Source organism: Microplitis mediator, chromosome 6, assembly GCF_029852145.1.
Source record: "Microplitis mediator isolate UGA2020A chromosome 6, iyMicMedi2.1, whole genome shotgun sequence".
Lineage (NCBI taxonomy): Eukaryota > Metazoa > Arthropoda > Insecta > Hymenoptera > Braconidae > Microplitis > Microplitis mediator.
This window is the reverse complement of record NC_079974.1, coordinates 20385572-20405145: the sequence shown is the minus strand read 5'-3', so window position 1 is coordinate 20405145 and position 19574 is coordinate 20385572. Positions and strand designations below refer to the sequence as shown.

Sequence of the window (19574 nt, the reverse complement as noted above, 5' to 3'; positions counted from 1 at the left end):
TTTGTTTTCTTTTTTTTTTTTATTAAACCAGAAAACTAATTTGACTTGGAACTGAATTGTTTTACTTTAATTAATTATTTCCCTAATTAACTAATTGATAAAAAATATTAGTCGAAGTTCCAAATTCAAAATTTGTTCAGTTAAAATGAAATTTCAAAAAAAAATCGATGATCTCAATAAGTCGCGTTTTCTCGAAAAATAAGATTTAATCTTGAGTTTAAAATTTAATTAAAAAATAAATATAAAACATCAATTATAAGATAAAAAAAAGCATACCCTCCTTTATCTGATCTAAGAGCTCGCAGGTCGAGTGCAACTGACGACTGAAGTCGACGGATAAAATCCAGGGTTTAAAATAACCGTAAAGAGTGTTGAAGAAAGTAGCTTGAGTTTAAAGTAAAAAAGCAAATAGTATGTATAGAGTATATTTTAAAATGCCAACAAAGTAAGCGCACGTGAAAGATGAAGTTTAGAAACAAAGAAGAAAAAATGAAAGCAAAAAAAAAATAATTTGAGGAGCATAAGGTGTGAATTTAGGTTATAGTTAAACTCATACCCCGTAGATGATTTTAATATTTTTTTTTAGTTGTTTAAGTTTTCTGGTAGCTCTAGGTGGTTCTGGGCACACTCAACACTGGTTGTTAAAATATCGACCCAAAGAGGGTAAGAGTCGCAAGGCGCAAGTCTGGATGACACAATTGTTGGACCAAGTGGTGGCGCCGGAGAACTAGGAAGCGGATAAGGGAATTGGTTGTAATCTGGACAGTCCCCCGCGCGCGGGCGGTGGATCCAACAGACCCTGAGTCAATGAATTGACAGATTAAATCTTATTACTTAAATCAGGAAGAATTAAGATTACATATATATATATGTATTTGGAGTCGAGATTATTAGTAATATTATATTTCAAAAATTATAATTTTATTGCAACTATTAGCATCATCTATTAATTTTATTATGATTATGATATTTACGGAAGTGTGTAATGTTTTGAATAATTTCAAAAGTGAAATTGTGTGCAAGTGTAATTCGTAATAAGAATCCAAGTGGATTTGAAATTTAACTGAGGCTTTGTATATGAAAATATATAAATATGTGACGACTAGAATTATTTTAAAAAGCAACGAACACATAAGTGAAGATTAATTTTAAAAAAATAAGAATGATAATATATATAGATATATATTTGATTTAATTATAATAAATCATTTAAAATTTAAATCATATTCTATGAATATCAAATAAATATTTTTAATAATAATAATTAAATTAAACGATAATAGGCATCGAATACTCGATCCACAAGTCCGATAATTATTCTAATGTAAGTGATAGATCAAATCTATGATCTGTTTTATTTAAAAAATATATAAACAAAGAAAAAGATAATAAGCTCAAAGAATCCACTTGTCAACGAGGAAAAGATTCAAGGTCGACTAAATATGCCTCAACATATAACTTTCATTCATTCCGTTTAAACAATAAAAAGAAACAAGAAAAAATACGTCCAGGAAATAAATAAATCATGTCCCACCGGCAAATTTTACCAAATGAGGAGTCGTACCTGAAATCAGGTCGACCCTCGAGAATTTTTAAAACAAGTTTTGCGAATCCTAATCTTGAACGGCTTTACCGAGCTTCATCACTTCAACAAAGACGAGGTGGACTTCATTGTTTTCTTATATCAGCTATACTTTATGACATGTATATGTTGATATCACCAGATGTTGAAGTAACGACTAAAGGAATTTTTGCTGTATTTTTGGGTTTGAATTTGGGACTATTAGCTCTTGCTGAACGTGGCACTCGGGCTAGAGATAAACTTTGGTCGACAATGCCGCACTTGGCTTGGCAATTATCAACAGCTCAAATATTGATACATTTATTTCTAAAAAATAATGTCGTCACACCAAGAGATAGTTTCGGATGGTTACTTTTACTTCTATATCTTCTTTTTGCTACTCTTCCGCTCAGACTTCTTCATGTTGCGTTACTGGTACTTGGTACAGCTTCAACTTATATTGTTGCTGTTGTTGGACTAGCTAAAGTTCCTTCTCAAACGCCGCTTGAAGTTCTGGTAAGTTTCAAGTTCAATTTATATTACTTATACACTTTGAAGTTCATTTTTTTACTTGATGCTATTCAACAGGAGTTTTGTTGTTGAACAACATTAAGTTATTTAATAATTGTAGGTAAAAAAAAAAAAAAACTAAAATAAAATACTTAGAGCCTTACATGAATTATTTGAAAATTTACTCTAATAATATTTTTCTTTTTTATATAAATAAACGCCAAATTTTTATATTATTAATTTTATACAAGAAGATAGCTAACTTATTGTATTAATTACATTACCGGTAATTAGAAAAATAATTCTTGCAATTATTATACAAATATACAGGCTCATATATACGCCCTTCGAAAAGTTAGCGTATGTTAAAAAAATTCTCAGCAAGTTCGAGCTTACAAACTTCTCTCTAAAAACGAATTATTGAAAATCACTATTTGGCAGTGAATAGTCACTTATTGCTAGTGCAAAGTATACCAGTATTTGAATTAGTGATATACTTTTCACTAGCAAATAGTGAATAGTCACTAATTTCACTATTTCATATTTAAGAGAATTGAGATTTAAAGACCGGTCAAAAATCTAAAAAAATTAGTAAAATATGAAAAAAGCTAGCTTTTCTTTTCTTTATTTTTTTTTCTTGCTATACTTGATGAGAATTATTTTTTATGATACACCAACTTTACAGAGGGTGAAAGTAAAAAAAAAAAAAAATCAAAAGTATTTATAAGCCATGGTAACATTTTCAATAAAATATGGAATAGCTTGAATCGTAAATACCATCTAAGTATAATAAAAATAAAAATTCTTTCAACGAAAAAGAAAAAAAAATTAAAGCTATAATTCTATCTTATTCATAAAAATACTTCAAAAATCTAGTTCATAATTTATTTACTCTGATTAAAAAAATATTTTACCTTTTTAACTAAATTATTAATTTAGTTCTTATTCAAAACATACTAAAATTTATAAAATTTTATTAGATGCATGAAATTCTATAAAACATTGAGCATTGTAGTTTTTTAAAAATAATTTATGAAAACATTGAAGAGAAATTTATGAATAAAGATTAGGAATTTTAAATTGATAAAATCTCCATACTGTATACGAAGTAGATAACTATTATTTTGAAAAATTTTATAAAAGATTTAAGTTATTTATTTATAATTAGAAATATGCCCTGAATCGAATATCTAACAAGTAAGAATTTTCATTGATTTTTATCAGAATATTATTATTAAAATGATACGTTTATCGGAGGTAATATATCGAAGCCTTCGACACGTGTACAGATGCATTAATTACACTTGAGTGAAGTATAGTCAATGGTAGTTTAAAATAGACTTAAACCGTGTATCGTGATTTACGATTTTGAACTATTTCATTCAATAGTGTTCATGAATATTTAAAAATAAAAATAATATATTGATTGGTTGGTTTTTAGTTATAAAACATTATCTGACCAATATTCTATGTAAAAAACATTCGTTCCGAAAAAATTGTAAAAATGTTCGCCATGTAGAGCTTCTAAATACGAGACAGATTATAACTTTACTCTCTAAACATGATCTAGCGAAAATAAGTGAATATTCATTAATTCCAAGTGCAAACCGAACCACTAATTTCAAAAAGTGGTTCGGTTGGAACTGAGAATTAGTGAATATTTACTTATTTCACTTATTCTTTTTTACTCTGATTAAAAAAAACGATTTGCAATGTTAAATGCCTATAAAAAGGGTGATTCAAAAGTATTCAAAGTATTCAAAAAATACTCTCTATAGAGAGTAAGTTGAACTTTTATGATTTTAACAGTAAAAAAATAATTGATTTAGAACTATGTGTGAACGAATTTTGAGTCAGATAAGAACATTTTTAAAACATAATTCTGAAAATGTATATTCATTACATTTTTTTTTCGTTAAGAAAGTGTTCAAAAATCTTTAATTTGAAATCTCTATATTGAAAAGGCGAATACTAACCACACGTTTTTAGAATTACTTTGATAATTTTCTCATATAAATGCATGCCAAATTTTGGTATTAACTTTATTTAAAAATATTGCTAACATATTGTATTAATCAGATCTTAAAGATTCTCTTCAATGAAGAGATTTTGAAACTTTTTCTGAATGAGAGAAAAATATGTGATGAAAGTTATGTTTCAAAAACGTTGTTATCTGATATGTTTTAAAATTCGTCTACGCATAAAGTTCTAAGTCAAACATAGCTTTTACTATTAAAATCATAAAAGCTCGAAAAAAGTTCAACTTAAAGTTCTAAGCTGTTTCCAAATTAGAGGTTCTGCCCCTGATCAAACAAAACGATTTACTCAATGATGAATGTATATCTATATAGTATTGAAATTAAATCGTTTTGAACCGTTTTTTAAAATAAAGGATATGTTGAACATTTTTGAAACGATTTTTTTTTACACGGGATATTTTAATCCAAAATACAACAATTAATATAAGATCTAATATTTGATCCGGAACTAGCATCCGATCACTCCTTACATTTGTATATCTATATTTATAAATTTGGATTTACAAATACACGACGTCCCGGCTCGGGTATTAGATCATTTAACGTACTAATTAATCTCTGTGTTGTCTTTTGTTAACTGATCATCTGCTTGACAAATATATATATGATTAATACATTTACATAAAATTGAATCAAAATTAATTTAGAATAGGATGTCGCTTTATTATATATTAAGCTAACATTTTTTTGAGGTTAATTAATAAATTAATAATGTATATTTAATTAATTTAAAAATTACTTGTGGATATGTTAAACTTTAAAATATCATTATTTTAAAAAAATACAAAGTATAATTATGACTGATAATTAACATTCGCATTGTAGTTACAATTAAGTTAATAAAATGAAACAAGTTCAAATCAACATTAGATTAATTAAAATTTTTTTTATTCGAATAAATATAACTTTACCGTGAAATTAACGTCGGATCGTTCTGTTATTATTTCCTCTGCTTTTACAAGCTTCTATGATTTAATGAAGCGTGCCCTATTTTCGACACGTAAAAGAAAATAAAATTATGCAATTGATGTATATGATTGTTTGTTTGTTCGTTACTATTTACACTTTACGATTTATTGTAGTTGGTAACCTAATAATAATATTTCATTTCATTAGTGTTTTCACCAATTAAATGTTTGTGCTTATTATCATTTTTATAAAATTTAACAAAATTTTTATTTTATTTATGAACTGTCAACTATTTATGAACGATGATCTAGAATTATTAGACGCGAATAAGTTTATGTTGCAATATCCCTGATTAAACAACTGAATTCGATCGAATTAAAGAGAATTAAATTTTTAATTCTATTTAATTCAGATAAATTCTGTTAATTCGGTACCTAACTTAGAAATTAATTCTGTCTAATTCGGCAGGAAAACCAGAATTTGTCCGAATTAAAACGAATTTAAATAATTTTATTCGGTTTAATTCTGATTAATTCGAAAATAATTATCCAATTTCTGGTTCTGAATCCGAATTAAACTGAATTAAACCGAATTTGAAATTTTTAAATCAGTTTTATTCTGTTTAATTCAAATTCAAATTTTCAATTCAGTTGAATTCTGTTTTGCAGAATTCGACAGAATATAACAGAATGAAAATTTTTAATTCGCTCGAATTCAGTTGTTTAATCAGGGATATTTCTTTCTGACACTAGTACTTGAATTTTAATAATTTAACAATGATATTAATTAATATTTCCAAGTACAATTTTACAATATAATGAGTAAATTGAATATTATTAGTAACAGTCGTATTAATTGCTTGCATTGTAATTCATGGATTTAACAATTCAATGTTTTCATAAATGAGTACCTGAGGAAGTCAGGAAACTGCCGAAACGTTGTACAAAGTTTTAATAAACATCAGAAAAAGTTCTATCCAATAAAGAGGAGAATTGAATCAAATTGTATGAAAAATGCATAAAAACCCTAATAATACTAATAATATTTTATTTATGCACTGAAAAAAAGATTTATTTGAGCCAAAGATATCGTATATTTGGGTATGGCCAAATAAATATTTAATTGTGAGAAAGATATAATATATTTGAGTAGTTTAATTGCGTGAAATAAGGGATTTATTTGTGGTAAAGAATGATCCAATTGCTACAAATAAATAAGGGCTTCAAATATATGTATAGTATCGCCAAATTTTCGGCTATTTTTTACAAATTTAATATCTTTACCACAAATATATCAATTCCTTACCACAAATAAATTATATATTTCCGTCAAATTATAAAATTATTTGAATCAACTGTCATATATTGTTGTACCAAATATATTTATTTGTCATTAAGAAATATTTTAAAAAAAGCCACATCTAAATTGATTTATTTGGGACAAATATTTCTTTTTTTCAGTGTGTTGTCATATTATTATTATTTATATTATTATTAAACGATAATTAAATTAAAAATAAATAAAAAAAGGTCATGGATGAAAACTAAATAAAATTTGAAAAAAAACCAGAAGATATGAATGAAATATTTCAGATAATAACAGTGACACTGTCAGCTGGGGCAGCAATTCTAGGAGCATCAAGTTACTCATTGGCAGAGTTCCAACAACGTCGAGCATTCTTAGAGACCCGTCAAAGTTTGCAGGTTCAGTTAGTGATCGAAGAGCAAAGTGCCGAGCAAGAAAGATTACTTTTAAGTGTACTACCAGAACACGTGGCTGTTAAAATGCGTCAAGATTTGGGTGCATCATTTGATACTCAATTCAAAAAAATTTATATGTCAAGGCATGAAAATGTTTCAATTCTCTATGCTGATATTGTAGGATTTACAGCAATTTCATCAACATACAGCGCAAGCGAACTTGTTAAAATTTTAAACGAACTTTTTGCTCGTTTCGATCAATTGAGTGAACGGTAAATATTTTTATTGTCGACAGTTAAATAAAATTACACACCATCGATACACAAATACACACAATAGCGTTATTATATGTTCAGTCGGAGTTCAACCCTCTTTTGTATTCTCATATATAGTTTCAGTTTCTGTTCTCTATCGATTTACTACACTCTCTTCCTCTTTATTTCATAACAAGGACGAAGAAGAGAGATAGAGCAGAAGTAAAAGAGCCAGAAAAAGATTGTTATAGATAGATGAAAAATGTAAATGAACAACCATGAAAAAACTTTCTACAATGATTAGTTACAAATAAATTAGTATAATCAAAATAAAACATTAATCATTTAACTTTTGAGTTCAAGTAACGCAATAGATTGACAAAAATACTTAAATATTTCGTGATTAAATCGGATATTATAGAATTTATTGATTCTTTTAGAAGGATAGTATATTTGTAATCACGCGAGTTATCAATTTATACAAATAAATGTTATAACTAGGGCCAGGATTTTGCTTTAATTTAAAATCAACCAATAATAAATAATAGTGTGAAATTTTTGATATTACGTAAAAAATATTGGTCGTATAAAAAAATTTTTCAAGCAAAAGTTGTAGGAAATTTAATTTCACAAAAAAAATGTCTCTTATAATTTTTTTTTAGGACTAAAAAAAAAGCCGTAATTTCAAAATTAAGATTTTCATAATTATCAAAAATTTGAATTATTCAATATGAATCTTAATTTTAGAATTACGGTGAAAATATTGGCCGTATAAAAAAATCTGAAGAGACATTTTTTTTAGAAAATTAAATTTCCTACAACTTTTGTTTGAAAACTTTTCTGATAAAACCAATATTTTCGCCGTAGTATCAAAGATTTGAATCATTCATTTCGAAATCAAGGCGAAAATCTTGTCCTAAGTTATAACATTTCATTAATTATATTTTGAATACTTAAAACTTGTCGTAAAATTAAAAATTTAACAGACAAATATTAAAGCAGGATATTAATTAAATGTAATTTTTAAGGTATGAGCAATTACGAATTAAAATTCTGGGTGATTGTTACTATTGTATCAGTGGTGCTCCAGTTGAGCGACCAGATCATGCAATATTGTGTATACACATGGGCTTATCAATGGTAGAAGCAATAAAATATGTTCAAGCAACGACTAAAAGTCCTGTGGACATGAGAGTCGGTATTCATACTGGAGCAGTACTTGCGGGTGTCCTTGGCCAGAGACAGTGGCAATTTGACGTTTATAGCAAGGACGTAGAGCTGGCTAATAAAATGGAGAGCAGTGGAATGGCTGGGTAACTATTTAATTGCTCGTTATTTATTCTTATATTTAAATAATTGTCGAGGAAAATTATAAGTTATACAAAAAATATTTGTTTTTATTAAAGACGTGTTCATATCTCAAATGCAACATTAAATTTTCTCAATGATGAATTTGAAGTTGAACCAGCGTATGGGGAAAAACGTGAAGAAGCTTTAGCTAAAGCTGGATTAGTTACTTATTTTATTGTTAGGACATTGAAACCATTTAAACCGGCTATAACTAAAAGTCTCGCATCACTTGCTGATGCTGAAAATAATACTCAAAGGATAATGAATCACGGTGATATAAAGAGTAATAATAATAATGTTAATAGTAAAGAAGATTCAGATGATTTTCGTGAACGATTACGACAGGAACTCGGGAATAGAGGTTTTATTTCAAATTTATTTATAAAATAAAATTTATTATTTACATCATATGCTATATAATACATCAGGGGAGAAAATTAGGGCATTCCAACCCGCGTGAGTAGTTGCCTTATCCTCAAATCAAAAGCGAGGTTATAAAATACGTGAATTCGGATATCCTACACTCCTCCGTGGTGTGTATACTATTTTTCACTAGGTCTATAGCTGAAAGCTTAAATTCTTGACCTGTTTAGCGGTAAAAAAGTCGTGCTTTTCTTTTATGATAAAGCAAATGATAAAAATTAACGCATGTGCCATTCTTCCCGTAAACGGAGTCAAAAACTTAAACTATCAGCTGTGATTGGGTGAAAAATAGTATACACACTACGGAAGAAGATATCTCACCCCAATCAGCGTGTTTGCCAGCCTCGTCTTCGGCTCGAGGGGCAATTAGTCACGCGGGCTAGAATGTCCTACTTTCCTGTCTCGGTGTGTAATATGCTACTTTTATTCTGTATTAAAACTACGAGTTTAGCCAGTCGAAACAAGTTAATTTTAGACCAATACGATTTAGCGAGTAGGAACTGTTCAGTTTATTCCCTAGAGAAGCAACTTATTAGTTTTTGCCTAGTTAATTAGTTTCTGAGTTAATTTCATCCTGATTAGAATCTCATTTGGTCATTGCAACCCTCTAAATATTTATGTAATTCTAATGACCAATCAAACAGTTATATTCGAAAACTTAAAAAATAATGTGAGTTCCAATAAAAAATTCTGGGCAAAGACATTATTGTGAATACATTTTCGAGCTTGAAAATAATCGAATGCAATGATTTTTTATGAGCTTTTCAAGCTCAAACAAGTTGCGTTTTATGCTAAAGTTTGAAAACTCGATTTTCGAAAATCGGGGTTGAAACAATAAATTCCCGGATTTTTGAAAATTTACAATTTTCTTAGCGGGAAGTTACAAATTGTTAATTTAATAAAAAGCTATTATTTTTTTTTGATAAATTACCTAAATTTGTTTATTTTAAATACAAGACTATTTTTTGCCACGTTATCGGTCAAAAATGAACTTGTTTCGACTAACTGCAGACATTAAAACTCGCAGTATCAATGCAGATAATATGAAAAATATCGTACGTTGCACGGGATAAAACATGATTTGAGACTTAGGGTAATCCATCTTGTTTTATCCCTTGCCACACAATATACTGTTACAATTCATATATATGATCAAATCATTTAGATGGAGGAGCTGAATTAAAAGGACATGCTTCTTGGTTGACATTACATTTTACGGATCCAAATGTTGAGTCCGCTTTTCACTGTAGTGGAGAAGCATTTTCACCATTGTCACTGCTGGGTAATTATTATTATTATTATTTTTATTTGTTTTCGGACATTGTTAGTTTTAAAATTGTGTTGATGTAATATTTGTAACAGGCGGTCCCTTGGTGATGGTTTGCGCTGCACCAATATGGAGATTACAGCCCTGGGGACCTTTTACCTGGGGTGGCGCAGGTGTTGTGACTCTTTTTGGAGTTGTTCTCGCTGGTGCAACATGCCTAAGTAGTGCCGTTCGAGCTCGATGGCTTAGACGAACTCTTGCCCTACTTATGATTTTTTCTCTCAGTGTTTTTTTACTGCTGGATATGGTAAAAGTTTTAAATTCGACATTAATTATAATAATAAATAAATAATAACCCAATCAAATTGTTCTAATGATAATAACTATTGACAAATTAGGTTAATTGTGGGATTGTTGAAGATGTTGATCCACCGACAAATGCATCCTTGAATTGGTCACCACGTTGTCCTTATCCATCGTATTATTCTTACGTTGGAGTACTTGCGTTGATTGTAATTTCTATGCCAACATATATTAGTTACTTAGGCAAATCAGTATTAATGTTTTTACTAGCTGGTGCACAATGTTCGATGAACATTCTAATGCTTGGACATTGTCTTGATCGTGAAGATATAGCTTCTACATTACCACCACCTGATCAGCCAGTTGCCTATCCACTCAAGTATTCATTGTCAGCTACACTGCTTACTATTGCTTCAACTCTTGTTGTTGTTTCAAGATACGTAAGTTGATTATATTTATTTATTTATTCACGCCATTCAGCAAATATATGTTATTGAAACAATTGGTAAAAAATAAATGATGAACTATAATTACTTATCGAAGAAACAGATAATATCATAGGGATGATAAAAAAGTTAAAAGTTGAAGTTATATTGTGTTATAAATGTCATAAGAGCGTAGAAATAAAATTTAAAATTTTTTATTTTTTATTGAGCTGAAATTTTTTTGGTCTTGAGATCTAATTGTTGGAGAAAAAAAATTGTTTGAACCTATCGAAATTGTTCTATGTTAAAATACAAGTATAGTAATTTAAAAAATAATTACAATTAAATTTTGAAAAATTGATGAATAGTTGGTGGGAATAAATTATTCAAAAATCGAAAAAGCTCAAAGTGTAAGATGATTATTTTATTGTTGCATCTGAGTAAAAAATAATTATTCAAAATAGGTTAAAAAAATGTCAACTATTTTAAAATTCAAAATGTAAGATAATGACAAATTTTACATGAACTATTTTTGATTTTTTGAAAATATAAGATATAAGAAAATGATTTATTAAAAACTTTTCTTGAATGTTTCGTGAATTAGAAATAATCCTGAAAAGAAAACTTTGTCAATGAAGTCAACAAACTTTAAGAAAAAGTTCAGAATTTGCGTTTCCTGAATACACAAGAAAAAAATTATATAATTGAGCCCTTTGAAAACAAAACTTTTTTAAAGTTTACATCAGAGTCAAAACAAATACATGACTGTCTCACATTTTGAAGTCCATCGTAGAGAACACTTTTTTAACATATTTTTTTTTTTACACGAGTAGTCTTTACAATAAATTTACATTTAAAATTTCCATATGTTCCATAACGTATTCATTATCGGAACAATTGACTGAAAATAATTTTTATTAATAACAAACGTGTACTTTTTATCTTTGATATTCTTTCTTTTGTCTTACGAACTGAATAGACAGTTAAATTGATTAACGGAACTTATAAGTTTGTTTTACTAGACAATAACTAGACCCGATTATTGTAGTCGGAATGTAATTGATTGCTATGCAGAATATACTCTTGTCAGTATTCTTATTAATATTATTTCCAAAAAATGAGGAATGGTTTTTTACATTTTAAAAATGTGGCTTTATTTTCAGTATAGTAAAAATTACAAAATGTTAATTATTACTGTATGTTTATCTGCAAAATTGCTATATTATTAAATTTATTATTAATTCATTCGTATTCTTTATTAATAGAACAGCAATTTTTATAAAGAGTATAGTAAATTATTACTAAACATTGAGTATCACATTTGATTGTACGATTCAACGGTTTTTTTTCTGTAAAAATATAAAAATGAACTAAAAATATGCATTAAGTACTCTACAATGTGCAAAAATTACAATCCGTTTAGTAATTCCTGTAAATCAGATGAAAAACGTAGTATTAAGTATTAAAAATTACATAATCTCAATAGTGTTTTAAGTTTACAATATGAATTGAGTAATTTTAACTCATATTTTTAAGTAAAGTTCCCTGTATTTTTTTCTTCATGTAGAAACTGTTCTTTTATGTAACTTATAATTGGGATAATTTTTCCGATAATTCAAATTTTTATTAGAGGTAAATAGAACAGATGCAAATCTACAAGATAATTACTATTGATCACTTCAGAAAACTAGGGTCTTTTATAGCTGAGCCGAATTTTCGGATTCGAATCTAATAATTTGAAAAAATTACGAATAATTTGAAAAGTTTGAATCATTTGCAAATTTTCTAATTCGCACGCGCTCAGAAATTATCTTTTAATTTTTGTTGTTGTCGATAAATCTATTTGTATTACGGGGAATCGATAACCTGAAAATTTATATATACTACTCTATCTAGTCGGTCAAAATTAGATTTTAATTATGTTTCAATGAGTTAGAAACTGCCTTCTAATTACTTATTTATCTTGTTTCCGGGATGTTTTCACTTCATTTAATAACACATGATCGTGATAATATTAATAATTAACGGTATAAAATAATAAACTTAAGATCAACGAAAAGAAAAATTAATTCGATATAATCATTAAAAATATTTTTAATTCTTTCAAGCTTCATTAGTAATACATTAATGAATTATTGTAATACAGGCAGAGAAAGCACGTAGAATACTATATTTACGAGGTAGAGAAGTAGTTGCCCAGAGAGAACGTGCAGCAGATATGAAGCGAAGAAACGGTGCATTGATTTATAACATCTTACCGCCTCATGTAGCTACATACTTTTTGTCAACAACTCGGCATCATGACGATCTTTACAGCCAGAGTTACGCTGAAGTAGGAGTACTTTTTGCAAGTATGCCAAATTTCGCTGATTTTTACAGCGAAGAAAGTATTAATAATCAAGGCCTTGAATGCTTGAGGTTTCTCAATGAAGTAATATCTGACTTTGATGCGGTGAGTCAACATTTTTATTTTCTGTAATTTATAGATTGTTTTTTTTTGTCATTACATCTTAGTTAATTTATCTTCATCATATGACGTTTGATTAGATCCTAATTACACTGAAGATTAATGATATTTTATTGTTGTTATTATACATGTATATATATATATAGATTCTAGATAAAAGTGAGTTCAAGTGTATCATTAAGATAAAGACGATTGGCTCAACTTATATGGCAGCCTCAGGAATTTCCGAATGTGCAGAGCCTGAAGACGGGCCTAGATGGGGACATTTATCTACACTAGTTGGATTTGCTCTGGAACTAAAAAAAGCACTCTCGATTCTTAATGAACAAAGTTTCAACCACTTTGTTTTAAAAATGGGTATCAATCAAGGGCCAGTTACAGCTGGTGTTATTGGTGCTAGAAAACCTCATTATGATATTTGGGGTAATACTGTTAACGTTGCTTCAAGAATGGAAAGTACTGGAAAAGTTGGTCATATTCAAGTAAGTCATCAAACAAATAATTGCTTTTACAGAGAAAGAGGGTAATCAAAGAATCCAGTAATCCAATCTTAGAATTTCCTTTTATGTTTAAACTCAAACGGCAAACGAAATTATAATTGTAAAGCTTGTTAATTTCAAGGTCGGTAAACTTTTGAATCTTTATATTTTAATTCTACAAAGAAAATTGTAAGATCGAAATTGATCTAATGAAATAATTTTTTTTTAATTCTCACAATATTATAGTAACCGTTTACTAGATGATTTTAGATAAAATCTTATTTTTATTAATTTGTAAAGTCGATTGGTAAATTAAAATTTTACGTATTTTTAGAGATAATTTATTTGTATGAAATTTCACTTTTTAACATATCCTTAAAAAACACTCCGTAATGTATCGACAATTAATTAATGTAACGGGACCTAAGTCCACCTCCACCAACCGGAAGCCGTTTCTTCACCCTTTTGGTCATACACGTGCTGCGAAATCCCATCTCTTCTTCCCAGACGAAACACTCAGTCGAAACTAAGCTGGACATTAACTGGAGGTATAATCAAAATTCCGCATTACGTGTGGTATCGACAGATATGTACGGAAATATCTAAATATTTTTAATACTAAAAAAATCTAAAAACCGCCTGATTCTGCAGGCTAGCCTCAAATCTTCCCACTGTTTTTGAGCTCAGGGAGCTCGAAATCATTATTACTTGTAAAGTTTTCAGCTCTGTGAGCTCAAAAATCTGTTAGGCTGGTAAAACATACCTTCACTAAAAAAAAAGTGTATTGTGTGACAAGGGATGAAACGAGACGATTTCTGACCAGGATGAAGTTGGCTGCCATCACCCGCAGGTGGAAATCGTCTTTTATCCTGAGTCACACACTATATTTTTCATGATTACCTGCATCGGAACTTTAAGATTCAGAGTCAGTTGCCAGTAAGAAACAAGTTAATTTCAAGCTGATGATACGGAGAACTGTCACTCATTAAATAGTAAAGAAAACAAAAATATTATTTTCACTCATTTTTTATTATTTTTATTTGGTTAATTAAAATTGTCACTTAAAAAATGAAATGAGTAAACTGAAGTGACAAGGAAACAAATGAGAGTAATAAGGCTGCAAATGAACATTAAATATAATTGACACTGGGCAGAAACACAATTGTTTCTGCCCACCGTATGAAGGTATTTTTGAATTACGAATTCGCTAGCAGTTGTTTGCAGCATCGGCTTGAAATTAGCTTGTTTCGACGGGCTGTAGAGACACTGAAACTTCAAGTTTTGATACTGGTATCGTGAAAAAATATTTAGAGGTTCTCTATTTTGGTAACAGCTAAAATATATTGGAGTGAAACTGATAACCTTAGAGAATAAGTGAAATAATTGTTAACATAATATTAATATATTGGCTACATTTCGATCCCTCTATATCTTTGATAAAATAAAATAACTTTTTTTTTAATTTCAGGTAACTGATGAAACAAGACAAATTTTAGAACCATTCGGTTACGGTTTTATTCAAAGAGGAGTGATTTTTGTCAAAGGAAAAGGTCAATTATTAACTCATTATTTGGTATCTAAAGATGGGGTTAATCTTGAGCTTGACAGCGATTTACCAGTGGTCCCTACACACCCGATTATTTATCAATAATTTATCAATCATTATTATACACAATCACTAAAATTATGATCCTGAAGTTAGCAGGCAACTAATAATTTTCGGATTTATTTTTCAACAAATCAATTTCAAAAAAAAAAAAACTGAAAATATGGACATGTAGAAAATTAAAAAAGCCATAGGTGCAATTTTTTTAATTTATCGTTTTAAGAAAAACCAAAAAAATAATAGACGTCGTCTAACTTCAGTATCATCACAAATTACTTTATTATAAAATTAATGAAAAAACATAAAAAATTTATAAAAACGTAATCAACGTCGTTGATTATTATTCAAGAATTGCATATAATATGTATTGTAATTATCTACAGCAAACTTGGTACATTTTGTGCTTTCACAAAGTTACAGAAAAAATTTAAAAAACAAACAAAAATGAGAACTTACTGTCGTTAAATTAAAAAATTACAAAAACTTAATTTAACATCTCTAAATTGGTTGTTAAAAATAAAAAAGAAATAAAAACACAATCAAACTAATATATTAATGTTACTTTAAATACTTTTATTTAAAAATATATATTAATTGAACACGAAGAACGTATTCTCTCTAATGATTACCATTGTAATTATTAAAAAGAAAAAGATAATTATATTATAATATCAATAAGAATATCATCGTAATTATAAAATAAACTATATATTAAACTATTTATTCTGAATAAAGCGAGTACGTTCTTCATGTATGTGATAATTTTAACTAATTAGTCCATGTGTATATTTTATTATACTGACAATTTAAAAAAAAGTAAACTTATGACTGTGTGATTGTGTAACTGTATGTAGAGAAAAAAAAACATTGAAAAAAAAATAATACAAATAATTACGTAAGATCTATTGCATTGTAGTTATCTGCCACTGCGAGAATTATTTATTAAATGAATACTTACACTTTGTACGTCTGATTGAATATGTGGTATGACTACTTTGATAGTAAAAAAAACAATCTATAAAGATTAAAAAATAATGGTGCGTTACTTAATTAGATTGGACACTTATAAGTATATATATATATATATATACATGTATATAGATTTATATAAGGGTGCTTCGTTTGAGATGATTATTTTCTTTTTCAAGTCCCATAAAAAAAATTTATTAACTTATTGAATCTTTAATTTATAATTTAGAAAGGCAAGAGCAATCGATCGATTTCGAATTGGGTTTGAACCCAAGCTTTCCTTCACGGTGCATGAGTACCATGTCAGATTATCATTGTACGTATTGAAAAAAAAATTCTCACAAAATATCAGCCCTTAATTTTAATTTTAAGCACTCGATAGTTATTTTTGAAATTTACCCGCCCTCGCAGATTTGAATCACGGTGGAAACACCGTGGAAGTGTAAAAACCGTGGATCCACTGTGGTTACACGGTGGGTTTGTTCCATTTCACCACCGGGTATACACAGTGTATCCACTATGATTACGCGGTGTATCCACCGTGATTCCACGGTGGCTTGACCACTGTGTATACATGGAGTTTCCACTGTGATTACGCGGTGTATCCACCGTGATTCCACGGTGGCTTTGTACTATTTCACCACCGTGGTTCCACGGTGTATCCACCGCGTAATCACAGTGGAAACACCGTGTATACACAGTGGTCAAGCCACCGTGGAATCACGGTGGATACACCGCGTAATCACAGTGGTAAAATGGAACAAACCCACCGTGTTTCCACTGTGATTCAAATCTGCGAGGGCGCTTATTTAATATATAAATCTAAGATTTTTTTATTTAATTATTTATAACTTAGCTACATCTGTTAGTTTATTGTCTATTGGCAGTAAATAGAGGGGATTTTTGCTCTTTAAAAGTTCCTTTTTTAAAGAGAATTAAATTTCCTATGAAATTGTCATTCACTTTTTTGCTGTAAGCCTAGTTGAATCGTTTGTTTGAGAAACCCCATAAGTCAACCCTGGTGAAAATTTTTCGGACTTTTGTCCGAAAAAGTCTTTAGAACTCTAGAACTGAGTTTTTCAGGCAGAAGTCCGAAAAATTTTCACCAGGGAAGAAAACAAAATTTTTCAGGAAACACAAAATAGTATATTACACACCGAGGGAAGTAAAGTAAGAAATGTCTCAGATCACATGTTTGTTGACCTCGGCTTCGCCTCGGCCAACAATTACATGTGATCTGAGACATTTCTTACTTTACTTCCCTCGGTGTGTAATATACTATTTTGGAAAAACTTGCGATTAAAATAATAAATAAATAATTGAAGACAATAATGTTAGCGTCTCTGAAAAAGATTCAAATAAGAAAAATTCAATTTTGTAATTGAAACTACTTAACAAAATTATTTAAAGTTGATCGACTTATGGAGTTTCTCAACCAAACGGAAAAAAAGTTATAAAATCATTGTTTTTTTTTTTTCCACTCAAATCATTTATTAGACTGATAAAATAAAGTAAAAAATATGTATTTGAACTCTGAAACCCAGAAATTACATAAAATAATAATTAATTTCAAAATTTTAATTAGACATATAACAGTCAAGAATAAAACTACATTTGAAATTTATTTCCAAAAAAAGCGCGAATTTTAAATAAAAACAAAATTTTTTTTGTAAAACTAGAACTGGACATGTTTCTATAAGAAACCTGATAAGTCAATGACTTATGGGGTTTCTCAATTAAATGAAATTGCTGTTAATTGTTTTTTTAAACGCTGATTTGATGCATATTTTTATTGATTTCTATGGGGGGGGGGGGCATCCAAAGAACCCAAAAATGCAAAAAACCTAATTTCGAAAAAAACATGACTTATGGGGTATCTCAAATAAACAATTCAGTTGTTTACTAGGAAAAAGCAGAAAAAAATGAAAAATTTATAAAAATTTGCTTGAAAATTTTTTATCAGGAGAATCCGTCAAGTCAATTAGTGTGCAATGATATTTTGACATGGGACTTGAAAAAAAAAATAGTCATCTTAAACGAAGCACCCCAATATGTCTATATTTATATATATATATATATACTAATGATCGATAAAAAAATGTCCAGTTCTTTGATCTTACATTATTTTTAACAATGTGTTTGACAGCTAAATAAATTTGACAACTGTCGATGAAATGGTCTATAAATAATATTGGAAATAATTGAAAAAATTGTATTTATTGTAAAAGATGTAATATACAGATCAAAAGTTTTAAAGTTACTGTTTAAAAAAAAATTTTAAAACAAAATAAAAATAATTAAATACTCGGTAATAGTTTATTTTTCTACATAGAACACCGAGTTATTAAATAAAATATAAGACTCTTTCATCAATTTGTCATCACTATATCTATTAATATATTAAACATATGTTACATCGCATAGTGAAATTATTTAAAAAATTATAAATCGAGTAAAAGTATTGAACACCGATTTGTTATAAAATGTAAGTTGTTGATGAATTAAATTATGAAAAGTTAAACCTAAATTTCAAGAACATGCACGGCCTAATTGCGAGTCTATTGGTAAAAATAATTTATCTGTATTTTTAATTTACCCATAGTTTTATTTCTCAATAGATAAAAAATATTTATTATGGATATGTATTATATTTAATACTTCAAAAATATTTTATTTAATTATTTGTCCTCTAACTATATTGATATTAACGAAAAACAAAAATAAAACTAGACTCGCACGGTGAAACAATCGAAAAAAATTATCAAAAATAACAATGATTATAGAGAGCACATCGACGAGTATACATTGAAATATAAAAATATATAAAGTTTATATCAGAATAGCAATGATTTTTTAAAAATCATAATTCATTGTATAACTTAAAAATATACTTTCTTACTAATTTATTTTTATTCTATCGACAAACGAAATCTTGTAGTTAATATCTTATTATAATAATACAAATATAGAAAAAATAAATCTTATGTGTATACTGAATATTGTAAATTAATAATATATAATTATAAATGATGTTGTATAAATAATTTATCTGAAAACAATAATACATTAAAGAGAAAACAGACAAAAATAAATAAATTATTTAAAATAATTGCAACACAAACGTATTAATTATAGATAATTATTTAATTTAATATTTAATTCAGGTGAAAAAGTTTTTTTGGTGCCTACATGTATATGAACAATTAAAAACTTTATTTCATAATTGTAGTAAATAGATATAGTTTCATATAATGTTACTATTTAATGATCAAAATTGATTTTGTAGAGTAATTAAAAAATAATTGTCTTATG

At 28.1% G+C, this 19574-nt stretch overlaps 1 protein-coding gene across 1 annotated transcript; it reads left to right on the top strand.

Moving 5' to 3' along the window:
- The first annotated feature begins 550 nt into the window (after positions 1-550).
- Positions 551-19363, top strand: LOC130670246 (adenylate cyclase type 3-like). Its single transcript, XM_057473547.1, has 10 exons — positions 551-2077; positions 6612-6991; positions 8002-8286; positions 8380-8684; positions 9912-10028; positions 10109-10320; positions 10412-10756; positions 12888-13193; positions 13355-13690; positions 15156-19363. Exons 1-10 carry the CDS (start codon positions 1526-1528, stop codon positions 15336-15338), a joined length of 3021 nt encoding a protein of 1006 aa, XP_057329530.1. The 5' UTR covers positions 551-1525; the 3' UTR covers positions 15339-19363.
- Positions 19364-19574: the final 211 nt, after the last annotated feature.